Raw genomic sequence first — 16,267 nt, 5'->3', positions numbered from 1 at the left:
TAACATGGCGTGGTATGTCGAGTGAAGTCGCAAGGGCGAACAGCAGATCAGTGCCGAGACTTTAGTCTATACTGCAATGGGCGGCGACTTGTACGCATAGGTCAGGCATTAACAACGACTAGCAGTAAACTGTGCATTCAAAGCAGTGTTAAAGTGTTAAATGTACAAGTAGTATTAGCAGTGTTCGTTTCTCGAGCAAAAACAGGCATCACGTAAACAAATGAGGAATGTTTACACTACCATTATATTTAAATGAGTGCAAAGTAAATAATTTCGCTTTTTTTTTATTTTAAATTAAAAAATTTAATGATGAATGACTAAAGAAAAATATCGGTTTGAGCGTTAACAGCTTTGTTTATCCAAAAGCACGATATATGTCATAGGATAAATTAATCTGATTTGATACAACAAAAGAAGTTTTTTTATAGTTGCTTATAGTAGAGGATGATGAAAGATGGGTGCTGAACAAGACTTGAGACCCGTTAGTTGTTTCTTCACTCTCGTCAAATAAGTCCGTGAGGAATCGAGAAATTACCGGACAGATCGCACGTCCAAGGAACGATCGTTCACGTAGCCGTGCTGTGAAACGGACATTTTTCCACTGTGGGAGAGGAATACTTATCATTAGCGGTATTGTAACATGATCTGTTTGGCTCTGGCGTAGCAATCGATGGTAAGGGCTACTATCGACCATCGCGAACCCCCTCTCGTGTTTGATCGCTCAGCGGTCATTTAGAGGTAACTAGTCTCTTTGAAGACGGCGAAGAGCTCAACAATCTAAATGTATCATCTTTTTTTTAAAGTACTCATCTAAAAATACACAATTGATTATGGGAGGAGAGTGTATAGTCTGCGCAAAAGACGCCCCTTAACTATTTACAACGCTATAAATATCGAAGGATTGTGAATAATAACGACGAATTATAAACAAAATTAAATATAAATAAAAATAAATATATAAAAATTATAATTCTTAAAAAAAGAAAAGTTAATAACAAAAACAATGTAATTTATAGATTTAAAAAATAAATAATTGACTTCTAACAGGGAACAAAAAAAAAAGTTAATTTGAGAAAAAGGCGAAGAGAAAATATAAATAAAATTGTAGTAATGTCAATATTAGAATCGATAAATATAGAATTCATAGCATAATGACCCGCAGTAGCCTGGGCTTCAGTCTTCGAGATTAGGTTGGATTTCCCAAGTTGTGAGTCATTGCTCCTTCAACTGTCGGTACCTGGTAGTGGAATTTTATGAACCGTTTTTTGATGAAGTCTTCTATTGATTCCATTTGAAGTGCAATTGGCTATTTCTTACAAACCAAAGGGCATCTACTGCGATTCTCAGAAGTTTTTTGTTTTTTTTTATGATTATAATTTTTTCCTTTCTGTAAGGGATCACGCTCCCAAGACTCTACAGCCATGCGTCAGTAGTGGCCTAGGTATTGTCTTATAAATAAGAATGGTTATTTATGGTTTTGATTTAGATTTTTTATTTACGATACAATATAGCATTGCTAAACTTTTGGGTTAACATAGGTTTGGGTTAATTTAATGTTGATATGGTGATTCCGTCTACGTTCTTTAATTTGTATAGGAGACCTCGATATCAGACTTTATCGAAAGCTTGTTGGAAGTCCTAAAGCGTTACTAGGGTATGTATCTGCAACCTACTTTGTTGATGTTTCCATTTCCTTTCTTTAGGACTTCATTCATTCAGGACATTCATCCTAGGACGTTATACGCATTCATTTAAAAGGTAATTTAATTTTCTAGAAAACAAAACAGACATCATCCAAATCGGTCTAGTATTAGCAAAGATGGAAACTCGTTTTATCTTTATCTTGACAGAAATAAGAACTGATACCATTCACTGATTTATTAATCGACAATGGGTATGAAGTTCAAATTATTATTGGTGGTTCTCCTTAAGCTATATGTGTGCTGTAATGCTGAATATCAAAAATGTCGAAGCCTAAGTGGTTTAAAAATGAAATGTTTCTGAAACAAAGAGAGAGGGTTATTAAAACCGTCCTTAACAAGGAACTTTCCACTTGTTTTTTTTTTGTTTTTTTTTATTTATTTATTGTAATTTACAACTGTACAAAATAATACAACAGGTAAATATGTAGTATGTTTCATATACACTTGAAAATCTTGGGAAGGAACCACCCATTGGTGGTACTTCAAACATTAATTTAAACTAGAAGGTCCCGTGGCCATCTTCTTTTCAGACGCCTCGGAGGATTATCAGGGATTGTTAAGGATGAAAGATTAAGAATTAATGGGTTAGGGTGGTTAAGGAGTTTGGAATAAAAAGACGCATATCTGTTAAGGTCTTTATGAATGAGTTTATTTGTGACGTAATAAGGAGCATCAAGGATTTTACGTAGGATTTTGGATTGTAACGATTGGATGCGGGAAGAATTTGATGGTTTGGTGGAACCCCAGAGCTCAATTCCATATGTCCAAATTGGTCTGATTATTGTAGTGTATACTAAGTGTTGTAGCAATCGGAATCTACGAGCAGTTTCTTGTCGTTTCAGTCTTGTGTGTGGATTCCAAGTAAGTCTCTTGTCAAGATGGAGTCCTAAGTATCGAATCTGTTCAACAGGTGTTAGTGGTGTATCTAGAAAGGATACTGTAGGACAGGAGGGCAGAGGTTTACGACGGAGAGTAAAGGTGATCTGGTGGGATTTTTCAGAATTTATTTTGATTCTCCAGTTTTTACACCATTCTTCAATAGATATTATGTGTGCCTGTCTTTCCACTTGTACACTTATAAATAAATAACATGCACGCCAATGCATATTGTTGTTCTATAATGCTTCATCAAAACAAAATAACTTTATTTTTGTTATCTGTTTATTGAAAGAAAATATCAAAATAGTTGTCTACATTATTCTCATTGTGCAAAATTATACTCCAATTTATGAATATTTATTCATATAGAAAAGAAAATAGTTATTTACAAAATATTTTATATTTTATGACCGATATATGTTGTCCTCTGATCGGACCACATTTGGTATAATTTCCTACATAAAAAAAAAAAATACTAATTATATTATCACAGTTTCTCAAGCCTTTTATAAAATGTTGGATGAAAAGTGACTACATAAGGAACTAAATGCATGTTGGCAATATACATTTAGTTCCTTATGGCAATCGCAGATGGAGTTAGACGACGCTATTTTAAACTGCTCATAAACCATTGGAGACTGATGACAGTTATGCTCACTGCCGCAGGAGGCGGTGGTCCAAGATAAGAAGAAAGGTGTCACGTAGAGACTATTCACATCAACTATTCATACAGGAAGGAATGCCTCTTGCCAACTCTTGAATTATTCATTCCTCTCTAGTTTAAATTTGGTCGCCATTCACTGGCAGTTGGAGTGTAATGAGGTGCTCTGGGGGACGTGCTATATGCCCCTCTCTTCTCTCTTCTCTCTCTACCAGGCTTAGAAATAAAAGTTACAACTAACTAATGAGACCATATACTAGTCGTTCGTGAACTTAAAGTTCAAAAATACCTCGAGCTGGGAGAAACTTGAATCCTAAGCTGAGTCCAACTATTTGGAGCTAAAATATTTATTCATTAAATTAATTGGCTTTCGTATGCTCTCTTGTCCATTCAGCAATAAAATTAACTTATGTCATTTAAAATATTATTATTGATAGTTATTTTAATCACCAAGCTATTGAAGATAATGTCAGGGATAAAAGTGATTGTTAGTAGTTGATAATTAACACGTAAGGTAAAGTTTTGCAAGCTTATCTGGGTGAACTAATGAGGAACATTTTCAGCAAAACGATTCCCATTAGATTATTTTTACGAATAACACTTTTATTGCTTTACTAAACCATTTTAGAAAAATTTTTTTTGGGAGGGGGAGGGTAATCTAGATTGTCCAAAAAGTATGAAGTACTCATATTGTGGTAGATGTCTAATATTTTTAGACCACCCAGCCTCAAGAAGTCTTCGAGATTACTGTTGGAAAGCTCATAAAATGAAACAATTTTTATGAAATCTCCAATAACTTAACTCGTTATTCATTTTTACTTGTTTATTTAAGCATTTGCTGTTATGATCTCCAAATGAAGCGATATTTCCTTACAAATTGCTTACTATGTTATAAGAAACTCTATTATCATGCATACCATCTAAATTCATATAGGAATTGCATCAAATGATTGCAAATTCCGTAAATAGTGAAAAATGTAGTTGCGACCCTGCTGCTGTCTGTTGGTCATTGCTGTAGCTACAGCTGAAACTGTAATAAAGGTGGATTCACATGTTGGCCGCTCGCCACGAATCGGAGGCTTGTACAAATGCTCGGTAAACAAAGAGCGGACCTTCCACATGTCAGTGTTATTCAGAGAGCCAAACATGGAGGACGTTCAAGTGATTTCAGCCATTGCCCTGGGATTATATTATTTTTATTACAAAAGAAAAAAAGAAAATGAAAGAAAACGTAAAATACGACAAAGAAGGTGGTGGATGACAATTCACAAAAATCGGACCAGGTAAGCTTTAAATTCATCTTTTATTTTAACTTTCATAATTGTGCTGTTGTATATATAATCTTGTAAAATGTATACAATGAAAGATTAGATTGTAAAGATATACTAATACGTTTATTCTTCTTCCTGTATAAAGAATTAACCTATTGGGTATTGTGCTATTGAAGTTAACGTATTGTATTAACTATTTCAGCCTGTGGGACTGAAAGTGGTGCAAGTCATTTTTTATTTATTGTAAGAATTTCAATTGTTTATAAATGTTATTAAACGATGTATTTAGTTAAGAAATATGTTATTTTAGTGCATATCGTTTACTTAAACAACATACATAATATAATTTTGGTAAATTACAAAAATACTACATTTCTTGCAAAAAATGAAAAAGTTGTACTTTCATGATCATCAGCTCAGTTAATTTTTTTAGTTAAATGTTAATCATTGGTTGGTCCATGTTCCTTAAGTTTATGATATTTTATATTATAGTAACTAAATTTTTATTTGATGAAATTAAAATTATTAATTATCTAATGAACTTATTAATTAATTTTATATCATAATTTCCTCAATTTGTTTTTTTTTACAGAGAAGCTATTGAACAAAAATTCAGTGAACTTCTCCATGAACCATCAGGAGAATTTGATAATTTTTGTCGTATGACATACATGGACTTTGAAACTTTGCATGGTAAAATTTTACACATGATATCTAAAAAAGACACGAATTTTAGGGATGCTATTCCTGCTAAATATCGGCTAGCCATTACCTTAAGATTTTTAGCCTCAGGAGATAGCTATAAAAGTTTACATTACCTCTTCAAAGTTTCTGTGCAGTCAATATCATAAATTGTTCCTTAAGTCTGCAAAGCTTTAAACGAAGTATTGAAGGATGAAATCAGGGTATGAATGTTTTTGTTTTTTTATACATGTAGAAACATAAAATTACGAAATATACATTTTTATTTATTTATTTTTTTGCATTATCATTACCTATATTAAAATAGGAAAGCTTTTCACTCATGTAGGAAAAAAAAAATTGTCCTCAGACTCAAAAATTATTACTCTCATTTATGAGCTTCTCAAGCTCAATATTTAACATTTCTGTTTTTTCAAATGTCAATAACGTTATTGATGGATCAATCAATAATATACAAATGCCTTATGTATTTTTAGCAGATGGCGCTTTTGCACTATCCACCCATGTTATGAAGCCCTATCCTGGAGAACATAGTGTCACTTCTCCAAAAAGAAAATTTAATCAGTGTTTTTCTAGATCCAGGGTTGTGGTGGAAAATACATTTGGTATTTTGACTTCTGTATTCCGAATTTTCCGACGTCCTATTGATTTAAATCCCGAATCCGGTGCAAACTGGTGCGGCCTAACTAGCTATGACGTAAACTACGATCATCAGACAAACCTTACGTATTGATACATGTATTATTTCTTGTAAATACTTTAATTTTACACATGTAATATGCTTTACTATTCATAAATGTATTATTTTAATCAATAAAGATTATAATGGAATCTCATGATTCTCCTAAAAGCTAACGTTTTTGTATGTAGCATCTCTCGATGGCGTTTTTAAACCCTGAAGTTTAGCAAACTTGGCTAACGACATCGATCCGCCTCTTTGCTTCCATCAATCCACTGTTCCGGACAGTTACTCCATCCTCCCTTCCTGGGAGGTGGCAGGATCGGAAGTGCCCCAGAAACCCTATCACCTTACACTAAGTCCTTTCTTCTCTTGTACCCCCTCCCGCTCCCCTACTAACTTTCAGAATTCTATGTTGTAATTATTATTATCTCTCTTCTGTAATTATTATTTGTTCCAATATTCATAGATCATTGCTGAGTGACTAGTAACTTCGGTGCCAAATCTAAAAAAAATTCGGCCCAGTAGTTTCAAAAGTACAAAAGCTCACAGGCAGTATTTTTTTTTGTATTCTACGTACCTTGAAACATAAATCCTCAAAATTTGAGAAGGAGTTATCATTATTATTTTTTTATTTCTTGGTCAATTACAAAGTTTATGGAATATAGACAAAATTTGAAGATGTCTTTGCTATATAATAATGACAATGAGACACTTTCAACAAACTAAACTCTACCTTTGTTTTTGGTAACTGGATATTTATGAAAAATAAATCCTTATAATGTTCTTCTCTCAAGCTCTTTCAAAGACACTTTGTTGTTGCCTATAATCATACGCGACCTCACCGTTGAAAGTCCTTGAAAATGTGTGAATGGTACTTCTTGGATGACCTCTTTGGACGAAGAAAGCTTAACGTGGAACACATGAACTCTTCGGCTCAATGCTAAGCCTAAATCTATGACCGCATTCCGATAGAACATGTCTCGATCATTGCGGAACTGCCACAAAGCTCCAGTAGAATAACGGACAGGACTCTTTTCAGAAATATGTTTACTGCTTACGGCAAAATTAACTATGGTGTTAAAAAGAGAACTTTTCGGTTTTAATTTGCAATCAAAGCTAACGGTTAAAATAATAATAATCTTTCTTAGTGATCAGTGTAATAATACGGAAATAAGTAATTAAAAAATAATGATAGGTGAGGTACGGGTGAATTTATAAGGCATGGTTCCATTTATAATAACCAGTTGGTATTTTGTTCTGCAAGTATGGAAGGAACACATTACGAAGACTATAAATGGCAAAACTAATTTGGTAAATTGAAAGAATTATTTTTTTTATATTATCGTATGCCGGCTTTACTCTGTATGCATTTATTGGTCGTTATATAGTAATCGATTTAATTTGTTTTATACAATAAGAGTGACTTAATTTCGTTCATATTAAATGGCTTCAAATGTATAAAAAAATCACAATTATTATTCTACACGAAATTTAGTTTGGGTTTCAGACCGTTTAAACTGTACGAAATAATACAATCCGGACCTTCGTAAACAAATTAGAACCGAATATATAAAATAAAACTTTTATTTGAAACGATTTGTTCTTCCATATAAAGACATCAAATATAAAATATATTTATATAGATTGGGAGCTGTGAGATACATAAAGTCAACAGGTGTAATTAAGTTGGAATTAAAAAACATTGTGAGGAGATTATAATATATCTAGTTAACCTAGGACACTGGCAGAAAAAAATTCAAAAATCCTTCTGGACATCCTTAAGAAAATAAGCCCAAAAATTTCTAATTTTTGTTTTAGAAGAAAATTCTTATTTAAGGGTTTCAATGGACTTTTTTATACAAAAATTTAAAAAGAGGTTAAAAACGTTTCTGACTTGAATTTTTCTGAATAAAATTTGTTTAATCTACTTTATAGGAACCAACATTTGGTTTTGGTAATTGTTTATAGATTTAAACTTTTTTTATTCAATCAAAAATCTTTTTTTCTCTTATCCCACTCGAGAAAATCAAATCGATTGCTGTATAATAACCATTCAATCATGTAGAGCTATACCGGAAAACGATAATATAAGCATTTTCTAAAATGAATTCAAATATATTTTTCTCGACTCCTTGTTCACATTAGGAAGAATTCTGCCTAATATTTTTCGACCTAGAATCACCATAAAAAGTACCCCTATCCGTTTTCTCCTCTTGTTGGGTTTAAACATAGGTTTTTAAAAATTGACAACAAAATTAAATGGATTAATCAATAGAAAAGTTATGTTAATGCGTTCTGATTTTTGTATCAGCATGCCTACTAAGTGTTATCTTGCTTGGTGTGACGTCAAAGTTATAACATTGTTACCTTCAATCGACTATTGCGGTTGGGTGATTTTTTAATCTGTAATATTAGCTGAACTGTCCTGGCAGAAATTCTATCTTACGTTAGATTTACCAGGTCATTCAAAAAGTCCTGTCGTTTTTTTGGGGGAAATTATAAATAAATAAATATTTTCAAATAATCACCTTTATTCATCAAAATATCTACCGTTACAGTCGGTAACCTTCTCCCAAAGAGATGGTAAAGCCCAAATTCCTTCCTTAAAAAACTGTTGATTTTTACTGCAAAAATAAGTGGTCAGTTCGTGAATTAGGTTGTCACGGTCTTGAAAACATTTTTGTCTCAGATTGTTGTCGAGATCTCTGAATAGGTGATAATCAGTGGGTGACAGGTCAGGGGAATATGGTGGGTGAGGCAAAACTTCCCAGCCTATTTCTGTCAATTTTTCCCTGGTCAATTTGGCGGTGTGTGGTCGAGCGTTGTCTTGAAGAAGCAAAGGTCTTCTTCTGTTGACTAAGCAGGGATCAAAAGTCTTAAGCTTGGATTGGCAATGGTCCAGTATATTGCAGTATACTTCTGCAGTGATGGTTTGCCCTTGATTCAGAATCTCAAAATGCACTATACCTTTGGCTGTCCAGAAAACAATGAGCAAAACTTTCTTTGGATGGAGATCTGGTTTTGGAAATTGTTTAGGTTTCTCATCTGCCGACAACCACTGATATGATCGTCTGAAGTTGTTGTACAACACCCATTTCTCATCACAGGTGATGATTCGATTCAAAAAGGGTTCGACTTTCAAGCGGGAAGTTAACGAAGATGCAGTTGTCAAGCGAACAAGCATATTGGCATCTGAAAGCTTATGAGGAATCCATTTATCCAGTTTTTTCACTTTTCCCAGTTCTTTAAGGTAATTCCAGGCAGTGGTGGCTGAGATATTAAGTTGAGAGGCTATCTCTGAACAACTTTGACGCGGATCCAACTCTACTACTCTTCGAACGTCCTCCTTATCAACTACAGTTGGTCGACCTGAGCGTGCCTCGTCTTCTAGTGTCTCGTCGGCTCCACGAAATTTTGAAAACCAAAATTGTGCCTTCCGCTCAGACAGCACATCTTCCCCAAACACGGAGCATATTTTTCTAGCAGTTTCGGCAGCTTTTGAGCCAAGTTTAAACTCAAAGAGCAAAATCGACCGAATTTGAGTTTCAACTGGAATCATTTTAACTAGACAGTGTGACTGCATTAAATTAATCCTCCTTAGCCTCCTATTCATAAAGTATAAACATTTGTGTTTACATGGATAAAAGTTGTATTGAACGGAATTAATTAGCAAACACTCTAGAATCAAAATAAACAACGAACAAACGAAAAACGACAGGACTTTTTGAATGCCCTGGTAATTTCAGCATTCATTCTTAAAATACCTGCCCACTTGATTAATCTGTGGCATAATTTGTCATGGCAACTGTGAGAGCTTATAATGAGTTCCTTGCCACACTGCTTGTCTCAGGAACTCTCAGCAGCATGCCTATACCAAAAATGTGGAAAGTAAATTCAGTCGATCCCTAAGAATTATCAAGCTGGTATCAAGGGAAAAAATTGCGGCAATAATAATTTTTAGTGTCTTGTTCAAAAGAAAAATCTTTAAAAAAAAAAAATAAAAGGGTTTGGTTTAGACCAGTCGTTCCCAAACATTTTTGTCCTACCGCCCCCTTTCCAGGATAAATATTACTTAGCACCCCCTGGAAATTATTTTTTTTTTTTATTTTAATAGCAATTAATTGGAAAAATATACATATTAATGTTTCTACCATTTTCGAAAAATGTAGCAAAGAAAGGTGTAAATTAGAAATATTGAAATTATGAAACTATTTATTGAACAATATATACAATAAAGTAATACAAAAAAGTTAAAACATTTGAAATCATCTTCATGAGAAGAACAAACCTGGTGTGCTGCTGCCAATTTAGTAATCCTCGGCTCTATTTTCGTCAGCAATAACAATGTTGACCGTGGCAACTTATAGTTATTCAGTAATGCTCCAGTGGCCATCACCGCCCCCTGAATCGTTGCAGCACCCACTAGGGGGCGGCAGCGCCCACTTCGGGAACAACTAGTTTAGACCATGAATCGTGAGGTGAAATAATTTCGGTACCATGGGAGGTACTTATCAAAGGATTAGATTGCATAGAGGAAGGAATCTGTCTTTTGATGATAATTATCACTGAATTGCAATAAGGCTTGGGAGTACGATATTCCGAGGCACTTGTTTTTCCTATTTTTTCAGTTTCAGGTTAACCAGCTTTGAATTGGTTCCAATTCTGACATAATTCTTTCGAGAAAAGGCCTTGGGGACACAATGTATTTTTGGTTCAAAAACACTAACCACTGCAGCATCAAGACGGTCCCCAAAATAAGTAGTAATTAACACCATTATCCATAAATTCTAGCTTGGTCCCAGGTTTCACATAATACAGTAAGTATTGAGGTTTTACTTTTCTGATATCGAGAAGGTTCAATTTTGGTAAAAAGCGAGCAACCGCATACTTACACTTCAATCAGGATATTATATTAAAGGCTAAATCGTTGATTAAGTTATACGTTATAAGATCTATTTTTTTCTAAATCACTATCTAGGGATACGACTAAGGTTAATTCTTTGGAAATATATGTGGTTTATAAAATTTATCATAGTTGCAATGATACTTGAACGAATCCCATTTTCTCCAATAACGCGTATAGCAGATATGATGCTGTGTAAGAGTTCTTTTTCTTTAAGTCGTATTTTTAAAACCAGTTTATTAGGCTGAAAATGATCTTAAGAGCTTATGAACAGCTACGGATACATAAATAAGATACTCATTGGACAGCAACATTTTTTGGATAGTGTAAACGTGAAGCAAAATGATGTTTTCTGTAACAGAACATGGACGAAAATTGAATACAATGGAAGATAAGGAGGTATAAAAATGAGGAGGATCCGACGGCTATGTAAACAATGGTTGGTCGAGGAGGCTGTGGTTAATTATAACAGCTCACGACTGTCACGAGCTGCAATCACGAGGGCACCCCTCTCCCATATTTATCTATACTGCTCCTGAAGGTGCTTTGGTTATCTCCTTCTTGCTTTAGCTTAAGCCCCACCTCTTTATATGATCCGTCCTCATCCTTAACCATACTTTTCCATACGACTCTTGATTATTAGTTCAATATTGTTTTTTTCAGTAGCCGAGTTCTTAACCCGGCAGGAGTGTCTGACTTTTTTATGCACTAAGAGGTGTCCTGTGAGAATTTATATGCCATTAAATCATGGTAGACGATTTGTATATTTTTTTTAATTATTGGTTGCGGTGATGACAAAAAGCTTTACGATTACTTTCAATGCAATTGGAAATTGTAGCTCTTCCATCAGGAGCTGAAGAATCCAGATTTCGTAAAAGATATAAGATCTTCTTGTCTCTATTCATGACTTAAAATAAGAAATTCAGGGTATCCTGGTAAGCAAAATACTCAAATAAGAAAAAAAAAGATGTCACGTTAAGAGTGTACTCCAGTGTCTAGGCCAGAGCAAAATTGAATTGAGTATAGCTAGGGAGGTAAAAGAGGAAGTAACATAAACAAGCGGCAATAACAACAGCAAAGGGTTAACGGAAGGTAGGTTCTGTTATTAGATTCTGTTACTTGTGCATTCAGCCCGGTGAGTTCCATAGCCCTCCTGGGATCCACCCAAAATCATAAAGTGGGTACCATTAAATGGGGAAAACATGGGGAGGTGAGCGACCCCTTGTGCCTTACACATAGCTCATGGTTGGTCCTCCGGCTTGGGGTTTTGCATAGGGCTAATCCTAGCTAATCCTAGGCTAACCCTATCCCGTAAAAAAGAATTTTTCACAAACAAGCTTTGGAACATCGGACTGTCATAACATGGTAATGGCCCCGGCTTTGTATAATGGACTGCATATTGATATCTGGGATCAGAAACTTAATACATGGAAGAGTAGAACTAACAGTGAACTGCTTGCAGAGACTGGTCCGTAAACATCACATGATATGAAGGCAGGGAGGTTAAAATGGACAGAACATGTGGCTCAAAGCAATCCATCAGGACGCCTCAACACAATAATAAATGCTATACTGATAGTACTACTATACTATACTATGCTACTATACAGATAGTTGACAAGAGACCTCATGGGAGGCCAAAAACCAGACAGAATAAACAAAAATACGAAAGAGATGCATGCAGAAAACAGGAAAGCTAGTGCCCAATATATAGACACGCGTGGAGAAGGCTGGTTTGGGCGGCCATCTAAACAGCGAACCGGCAAAAAAAAAAACCGCGAGACCTTTAACCTTGTGCAGTTTGCTCATGCTGGGAAATTAACGTCTATATTTTTCTAGTATTTCATCTGCTTTTGTACTTTTGTCTACCTTCCGTTAACCCTTTGCTGTTGTTATTGCCGCTTGTTTATGTTACTTTCTCTTTTACCTCCCTAGCTATACTCAATTCAATTTTGCTCTGGCCTAGACACTGGAGTACACTCTTAACGTGACATCTTTTTTTTTCTTATTTGAGTATTTTGCTTACCAGGATACCCTGAATTTCTTATTTTAAGTCATGAATAGAGACAAGAAGATCTTATATCTTTTACGAAATCTGGATTCTTCAGCTCCTGATGGAAGAGCTACAATTTCCAATTGCATTGAAAGTAATCGTAAAGCTTTTTGTCATCACCGCAACCAATAATTAAAAAAAATATACAAATCGTCTACCATGATTTAATGGCATATAAATTCTCACAGGACACCTCTTAGTGCATAAAAAAGTCAGACACTCCTGCCGGGTTAAGAACTCGGCTACTGAAAAAAACAATATAAAAACTCCACTACCCCTCTCCTGAGTGAACGCATCCTTATTAAATTGAAATCTACTGAAATATCACTCTTCAAAATAAGAATTTCAAATTCACGAAGTTTTAATAGCTTCATAGGATTCCGGGTTTTGAGATTAATGTAGTTATGTCCTCACCTTCTTAAATATGTCAGTTATTCCTAATATTATAAACATTGTTTTATTCTCGAATGTTATATTTTACTTCAATTAATTGCATTGATTAATAATTCTAAATGCTCACATTCTTGATATGTATGATTATTAGGATTATTAATATTGAAGGTTATAATCATTAGATTATTGCAAATGATAAACATTTATAGAAGAATTAATTGCTCACAGCCGAAGAGGATGTATCTTCAGATCTCCATCGCATTACATTGTTTAGTTTCTTATTTTTTTTTTTTTTTTTTTAATAATAATAATTTAAAGCATCAACCAGGTACGGGTCATTATTGCATTAATATCCTAAATAATAAAGGCTATATTTGTAATTTAAAACTATTGGGCTGTATGAAAAATGTAAAACTGTATGAAATGTGAAACTATTACAACATCGGGACCTGAGGTAAAATTTGATTAAATTTTATGGTATGGAAATTATGATGTAGAATAGAATAGAAAGAATGATGTAGAAACTCAAAAAAGTCTATCTATGGTATGCTTGTTATCCAATGGAGAATGTTATGGAATGGAGATCATCTGGTATACCATATAAAGATTTGATGGAAAATAGAAATTCGTCCATAGAAAAGGACACGTTTAGTGGATCAAGTGGATCATTAGCGATAACGAGTGGTATTAATTCGATAGCTTGCTTCGCCTCAGCGAGAATTACTGGTGGGGGCAATGAATGGGACAAGTTATGTTAAGGAAACGTGTAGAGTGATTTACAGTTGATGAGGTATCACAGAAATGTTGCGCAATAGTGTTTGCTAAGATTTCAGGGTCAGTTTTATAGTGGTCATGAATTGTCAGACAACGTATTTGAGGTAAATAGCCAGAACCCATAATTTGTCTCTCTGCCAGAAAACAAATCCTGAGTTACAGTTAACCTTGCTTAGAAAGTTCTGCCATGATAATTTTTTTTCTATTACACATATCTTGCATGTTTTCTGGTTGCTTTATATGACTCTAGTTTTTCGAAGGATGGTAGGCGAAGTAATTTTTTATGTACCTTCTTTCAGTTATTTATTGCTTTTTCACATTCATCTTACCACCACGGTACAGGAGGGTGGGTAGTATTTACATTAGCAGATGAGAAAATGTGTGGGATCGCTGTTTGGGGGGCCTCAAGTAATCTAGTATTTAATTGTAGAATAAAGCGGTCAGGGTCAGTATCGGAAAGATCTATATCCCAAAGTTTAGCCGCCGCATGATATTGGGGCCAATAAGCTTTTTTAATGAGCCATCTGTTGTTTCTACTGAAGGAGAGGCTTTTATCAAGTGTTTTAATATTTATGGGGATATGGTCGCTGCCATGTGTATCATCTAAAGTGTACCATTGAGTCGTGGCTTGTGACAGGGGGCTAATGATAGTAAGATCTATTGCTGAAAGTTTTCCAGATCAGTTACAGCGGTGAGTTCGATATAGTGGATTGTTTATAATGTTCAAATTACAATTATCTATGAAAGACTCGACTCGTATACCCCTCTCATCCAAGTCGTCACTACCCCAAATTAAATTATGAGAATTATAATCCCCAGCGAGAATTACTGGTGAGGGGGAAATGTGCCTAGTCCTTCAATTGTTGAACTTGAATAATCGGCCAGAAGGGAGGTATAGAGAGCACAATGTGAACAGGCGAGGTTGTGATAAAATTCTTACTGCTACTGCTTGCAAATTAGAGGTAATATGTAAGTCATTAAATGGAATATTCTCTTCCACTACAATATACACCCCACTGCAAGCAATAGTATTTCCTCCTAATAGCATATCCCCGAAATTCAAACATTTCAGTAGGTTTTAAATTTGTTTCTTGTAAGCAAGCTACAGAGCAATTATAGTAATTCAGTAAGTACTATAATTCATTTCTACGATAAAATAAACCATTTAAGTTCCATTGTATTATATTCATTTTAAATAAAACACTCTAACTATACCGCCTGCCGAAGAAAAGGAGCTTCGTAAATAACTAATTGTGTTAGAGTTAAAATTATAAACCATATAATAGTAGTGAAAATAAAATATAACGGTTGACAGCCATACAGATAAAGAACAAATTACCATTAACAGAAAAACAGAGACAAATGCAGAAAAGAATGAGTCAATTAGTATAAAAATAATGATGCTGAAAAACATAGCATAAAGATAAAGAAAAAATATTTTATTGGGCATATTGATGTAATTGTGATTATTAGAAGAAATATCCAATGGCAGTAAGTACAGGTAGAATAGATAGTTAATTTTTTTTTGTCTTGTTAATACTACATCTTTTTAATTTTTCGAGGAAGAAGTCTCTTCACTAAAAGAAGATGTTTGAGACACTGGCCTGTTTTTATTTAAATTGTTTTCTAAATTAGTTAAACTAAGTAGTTCCTTGAGTTAAGACTTTAGATTTGAGGTATCAATTTTATCCTTGGAGTAAGTCCCAAAGGCCAATTGGGCTGCGTTGCCCTTGCACTCTTCTATTATAGGGGATACGATGTATTTTATAAGCAGTAAAGTCTTTATTCTTTTAAGTACTCGTAACAGTTGTGATAAAGATCTGTGTCTCGTTAAGATGTGTTTTTCCAATTAAAAATTGTCAAAGTAAATTCTTGAGATCTCGCAATTAGTTCTGATACTAGTACCAGATAAACTAACACAAGGAATAATGTAATAATAATTTGGTAGTAAAAGATGTACCTATTTATCTTGAAGGTTGTTTTAGACGTCATGTGAAAATGAGGTGTTCGGTCGTACAGCATGGTAACTGACAATATGAAACTTACAATGTTAAAATATTTTTCATCATCATTAATTATGAATCAAGAAAACAAATTTCCTAAAGATTCTTTAAACAATTTATGAAATCAGTCTGTAAAAAAACCCGGTGATGCCAAAAACTCCAATTCTTAAAAAAAATATCAATTACCATGATTTACTACCGAATTCCTCAAATAGATCATTTTTATTGTACAAATGAATAAAT

The 16,267-nt window shown here is 34.1% G+C and overlaps 1 protein-coding gene across 1 annotated transcript; it reads right to left on the bottom strand.

Annotated features, from left to right (window-relative positions):
- Window positions 1–6,671: 6,671 nt before the first annotated feature.
- On the bottom strand, window positions 6,672–9,457 carry LOC136795555 (histone-lysine N-methyltransferase SETMAR-like). The gene is made up of 2 exons (XM_067046499.1): window positions 8,524–9,457; window positions 6,672–6,967 (listed from the first exon to the last, which is right to left on the bottom strand). The coding sequence occupies exons 1-2, from the start codon at window positions 9,455–9,457 to the stop codon at window positions 6,672–6,674; spliced, it is 1,230 nt and encodes a 409-aa protein (XP_066902600.1).
- Between the last annotated feature and the right edge of the window lie 6,810 nt (window positions 9,458–16,267).

Source organism: Halyomorpha halys, unplaced genomic scaffold (genome assembly GCF_000696795.3).
Source record: "Halyomorpha halys isolate HHAL.00 unplaced genomic scaffold, Hhal_1.1 Scaffold51.1, whole genome shotgun sequence".
Lineage (NCBI taxonomy): Eukaryota > Metazoa > Arthropoda > Insecta > Hemiptera > Pentatomidae > Halyomorpha > Halyomorpha halys.
This window is presented reverse-complemented; position numbering and strand designations above follow the sequence as displayed.